General features: G+C 31.0%; 1 protein-coding gene across 1 annotated transcript; it reads left to right on the plus strand.

Annotated features, from left to right (window-relative positions):
- Positions 1-1,742: 1,742 nt before the first annotated feature.
- Positions 1,743-5,450, plus strand: LOC136083124 (uncharacterized). The gene is made up of 4 exons (XM_065802533.1): positions 1,743-1,894; positions 2,153-2,631; positions 2,751-3,065; positions 5,266-5,450. The coding sequence occupies exons 1-4, from the start codon at positions 1,743-1,745 to the stop codon at positions 5,448-5,450; spliced, it is 1,131 nt and encodes a 376-aa protein (XP_065658605.1).
- The last annotated feature ends 677 nt before the right edge of the window (positions 5,451-6,127 follow it).

A 6,127-nucleotide genomic window follows, 5' to 3' on the forward strand; every position in this document is an offset into this window, starting at 1 on the left:
TAAATTTAGCGTTGCGTTACTTATAGAAGATCCCTGCAAAAGAGCTTTTGTTTAAATCTTATCTACATGCTTATCTTGAATTTAGCGGGAAAAGTTATAGTGTGTTTAAATCTTATTTTAAAAATGGCTTATTTGGATAAGTTTTTTTTCAGGCGATTTGCTTGATTGTACAATTTAATTTATAGATTAATAAAAATAAATTTAATTTTTTCATTTTTGTGATTAATTATATATATAAATTTTGTATTAATTATTTAATCGTGTATATATATATATATATATATATATATATATATATATATATATATATATATATATATATATATATATATATATATATATATATACAAACATATGTATATATATACATTTATATATATACATATGTATATTATGTATATATATATACATATGTTTGTATATACAATTATGTATATATATACATATGTTTGTATATACAAATATATGTTCTTATATATATATATAAATATATATACATATATATATATATATATATATATATATATATATATATATATATATATATATATATATATATATATATATATATATATATATATATATATATATATATATATATATATATACATATATATATGTATATATGTATATATATCTATTAGACGAAAGTATTTAAAAAAATAAAAATGAAACGCACGTATCCATCTGGTGCATTAAAGTTAAAAATCAGTAAAGTAAAAAAAGCGGCTCTACAAAAAGGAAGGCAAACATTATTTGATGTTGGAATTACAACTACTCCTAAAACATCAGATGCCCTTTACACTAGCTCAACGAAGCAAAAATATGACGGTAGTATCCAATCTTCTGTTTCTGGTAATAGTGCTGGCAGTATAGAGAAATTAGCCACTTTTGAAGACTGTCAAATTAGTGGTAGTGATAATACTTCTACAAGGACCACTAGCAGTGATGGACCAGCATTGTTGCAGCCATTTGACATTGGTGAATTTGAAAAAGAAAATTTCTCCCCTTCTCAGCTGGAAAAGTTTGTCATGGCTGGTCACATTCCTTTCCCACTGGATATGCCAAAAGATAATGGAAATCACATATTTCCAATGTCAGTTTTGAAAAGCAGAATGCCGAATGGGGAATCCTTCTCGCGGGATTGGATTGTATTTAGTCCAGCAAAGACAGCATTGCTTTGTTTTCCATGCCGATTATTTTTACCTAGAAATCAACTTCCACACATGACTTCATCCCTTGCAATGACTGGAGGATGGGGATATGAAAAGAAGTGGAAGAATCTCATCATTCGAATTCCTAAACATAAGCATTCGAAAATCCATGAACAATGCTACATTCAGTGGCGTGAAATGGAAGCTCGAATAAAAACTGATCAGTCAATTGAACATTTGATGAATCGCCAAATTCTCAATGAAGCTGACACCTAGAGAAAAATCTTGGAACGAATCTTGGATGTCATTCTGTTTCTTGGTGAACGTGGATTGGCTATTCGTGGAAAACCTGACCTAATTGGAGATTCTCATAATGGAAATTTCTTAGGATTGCTGGAACTGATTTCGCATTATGACCCAATTCTTAAGGAACATGTGATAAAAGTTAAACAATCACAGGACAAGGGTCAACGTCTTCAGGCGCATTACTTGTCAAATCGTTCTCAAAATGAATTCATTGGCCTTTGTGCAGCTGAGGTTCGCAGTCAAATTATAGAAGAGTGCAAGTCTGCAAAGTATTTTTCAATTATGGTTGATGCTACTCCTGATGTGAGCCATACTGAACAAAGTTCGTTTGTCATTCGATATGTACATGAAAAAGAACCTGGAAAATTTTTAATTGAAGAGCGGTTTTTGATCTTTGCAGATTGTGCCAAGAAGACTGGATCTGATATTGCGGAGTTAATTCTGAAATTTTTGGAAACATTAAAAATTTGTTTTGAAAACTGCCGTGGCCAAGGCTATGACAATGGAGTCAACATGTCAGGAAAATAAAAGGGTGTTCAAGCAATCCTACAAAAGAAGAACCCATTGTCTGTATTCTCACCCTGTGGTTGTCATTCATTGAATTTGTGTGGACAGAATGCTGCCCCAAGCTGTACAGATGCTGAGACTTTCTTTGAAACTGTTCAAACCGTATATACGATCTTTTCTGCTAGTCCGCAACGCTGGGAAATATTGCAAAAGAGACTTCACGGTGTGTCTTTGCATCGACAATCAGGAACACGATGGACTGAGAGACTTGACAGCATTCGCCCTTTCTACAATCACTTGAGCCAAATCATTGAATCTTTGAAAGAAGTTAAGAGCTTGAATATCACGCCTAAAGCAAAAACTGAGATTAGAGGTGCCCTAAAATATATGAGCTCCTTCAAATGTGTTCTCATGTCTGGGATTTGGCTGAAAGTTCTCACATTGATTGACCGCTGCAACCAGGTCATTCAGGCAAGAAAAGCAACTATTGATATTGGGGTGGAAAATATTGAAGCATTGATTAGTCAACTCAAATCTGTTCGGGAGGAATGGCCTACAGTTTTAGAAGAAGCCAAGTTAGTTGCAGATGTTGCAAAAATCAGTTCTGAATTTCCAATCTACAGAAAAGTAAAACGCAAAATTTTTTTTGGGGAGCAAATTAAAGGTAATGAACAAATTACGGAATAACAGAAGCAGAATCAGGAGAGGAGGCAACATTTCGGAGAACGGTTTTTTATCACATTTTTGATTCTGTAATTGGTGGACTTACTGCACGTTTTACAGCAATTCAAGAAATCCTTTCTATATTCTCTTTTTTGTGGAAGTATCAAAAACTGTCTGAAGCAGAAATCAAGAGTGTTTGCTCACATATTTTGCAAAAATATTCTTGTGATGTGACCGAAAATGAACTGGCTGAAGTATTGCTTCACATAAAACAAATTCATACTGCAAATTTTGGAAAGGAACCTCTTGCCCCATTTGACTTATTAAACAAAATTTCTGAAAAGAAGCTTGGAGAACTCTTTAGAAATATAGTTATTGCATTGCGTATTTTTGCTTCAATTCCAGTGACAGTGGCTTCAAGTGAGCGTTCATTCAGTAAATTGAATTTACTGAATGAACGCAAAAAATTCTTGATTAACATCAAGAATTTTTTGCGCTCAACTATGGGACAAAAACGAACAAGTGACCTCGCCATTTTGAGTATCGAGTGTCTTTTAGCAAAAAATATTGATTTCCATGATGTGATTGAAAAGTTTGCTAAACAAAAGACAAGAAAAATAATATTGTAAGAAACAACAGCTAGACTATTTAATTATACTTATATTCCAGTAATATAATAAAAAAATTTAAGCAGGCCTTTTTTTTTTTCGGAGTAAAGGGGGTGGGCCCCTAAACTGAAGGATGCTCGGGGTCCCCAAATCCTGTGCACGGCCCTGCCATTTATATTATACTATGTATCCATTCTATATAGGCTTGTAATTCCATGTGGAAAAATCAAATTTTTTTCGAAAATGCCCAAGTTTCAATTAAATTAAATTCAATTAAATTTCTTTAATGTTGTTTTTATTTAAAACATTCACATAGTAAGCAATAGTTAACTAAGTCTAGGTCATATTTTATCTTTTTTGTGCTCTACATACATTAAAACTGCTAAAGTTGTCGAATAATACCCGTCTAGTTTGTTATTCAACGGTAGTACAGTAGTGGTGTAGTGGTAGAGCGCTCGCCTCATAATCGAGAAGCTCCGAGTTCGATCACCACCACGTCCTTGGTAGTAACGCGCTAAACTTGTTTCTTCGCCTAGCGATCTTCTTAATCATGGTGTGTGTTTCAGAGTTAAAGAGTTGAGAGCGGGTTGTAACATTACCTAATGCAGCCTCCTCTACTAATGGCTTTTTTAGCCTTGAGGAGGTAAATTAACACACTAAAAAATAGCTAGGCGCAAAGAAATGAATTCTCTTCTTTTCTTTTTTCTGCGAAAACATCAGAATAGTTTCCTTACTATTTATTTGCGTAGAATCAAATAACAATCACAAACTTTACAATATTTAAGTTTAAGGGTTAAAGCTAAATAATTTAACGTGAACCATTTTGCTACAATACACAGTTAAAATATTTAAGAATACAATAAACTTTCTTGTGAGATAACTATTTTTTTTGATATCATTATTACAGGTGAATGACCTAAAAAAAAACTTTTTTCTTAAAAATGTTTCTTGTCATACTTTACTATAAAGATATAAATTACGACTAGAATATACATTGTGAGTTAAATATTATTAAAAGTAGTAAATTATCACTATAAAAATGCCGTAAAATAACAACAATTCGCATGACAAAGTAAATGCTTTTAGTACGGTTTAAGTATGTTTTTTTTTTTTATTTGTTTGTCTGGATTAACAAAAAATGCTATCTTTGTTCAATTTGTCAACTTATTCAACGATCTACTTATTTAACGTGACTAATGCGTTAATGCGTGAGGGTAAAGGGGCTAAATTCGTGACCAAAATCCAGTCACATTTTAAGTTTAATATTTCTGTCTTGGTTTCTGCTTTATGTTTGTAAATGCAACTTTTTTGAGACTGGTATTAACTCAGTCATTAAAAAAAAACATCATTTTAGTTGGCGGGTGTTTATAATAGCAGCAACATCATAACAAATATTTATTTCAAAAAATTACTACCTAAGATTCAAATTATCACCCAATTTGAAGCTTATAAACATTAAATGTTTATAACTTAAAGAGACGGTAACTATTTTAAACTTTAAATATATTTCTTAAAAAGACAATTTTAGCTTTATAATTATGCTGAATCATTTCTATAGATTGTATTTCTGAATTAAATGCGCCTAGTAGAAAGACCAAAATTCGGTCAGGTTTAAACCTTAATCCGGCCAAGGCCGAAATTAGGTTCACGAGTGTCTAAAAGTAACTCATCCTTGTAAGATATTGAATATTTTAGATTTTATTCTTTTGATATAATTACTTTATGCTACATTCATGTCGTAAAAGTTATCAATCTTAAATATATGAATTATTTATTTAAATATTTATATAATATTTTTGAAATCTGAGGATAATGACTTAAAAATAAACAAGAGCCTAAATAATTAAAAGATATATTGTTTTATGTAGATCATTGCTTATAAATAAAATTATATTAATAAATAATCTTTAATTTTTTATTAAACTTTATATTACAATGTTTCATAATTTATAATATAAACTTTTCATTTCAGAATGGCTAATAATAAAAAAAATTTCATCATAAAAAACAGTGTCTTCCAACTCAAGGTGAATATGTGAAATATGAAGAGGAAGTGTTACTTGAAGCAATAAACAGTGTTATTAGTTCACCTAAAATGTTTTTAAATGAATTTGGAAATAAACAATCAATGGTACATGCTGGCTACTTACCTGAAAATATGGATATTCTTTTAAGAAGGGCAAACTATCTAATAAATGGTGGAGACTACTAAACAATAGACATTATAAAAAAGTAACCCTTTGACAACCAGAATCAACAGCATCAGTTCGTCATCAATGCATGAATGCAAGAAGTCATTATAGACTGTCAGCCTGAAGTAATATAGAACATGGATGAGACAGGCCTACAGCGAGATATTCAAATATATGAGAACAGACAGCACAAATATACTTTTACCAGCAATCGAGATGAAACAACATGTAATTACCAACCAAAGATAGCAGATAATCATGACTATTTAGCGGAACTAATAACTGTAGTAGAAATTCCAGAACATAGCAGTGATGGTTTAGTGGAACTAAGTATAAAAACTATAAAACTAAAAGCAGGTAATAAAACTGCATTTACTAGTAAGTTTCAAAACAGCTTTAGGATGTCTGACTCTAAAATCAAATAGCCTATTGATCAGCATGAAGTTAATTTTACTATTTCAACTCCTTTAGCTTCTGATTTTGTAAATACTTGATCTTTTGCCCCATATTTCCCTTTTAAAAGTTCATCATATCCAGGAGATAGAGAACATGATATTTTGCCATATTTACATGCAAATTTTACAAAGAGCATAAAAGCTAAGTATGCAGGCAAGTTTTTATACTTTCTTCTAAGGAAGCATATTAATAACAACTAAAGCAGATTCAAAAAACAGCTCAAAATGAAACGGAAAAAGAA

This window comes from Hydra vulgaris, chromosome 08, assembly GCF_038396675.1.
Source record: "Hydra vulgaris chromosome 08, alternate assembly HydraT2T_AEP".
NCBI classification, from domain to species: domain Eukaryota; kingdom Metazoa; phylum Cnidaria; class Hydrozoa; order Anthoathecata; family Hydridae; genus Hydra; species Hydra vulgaris.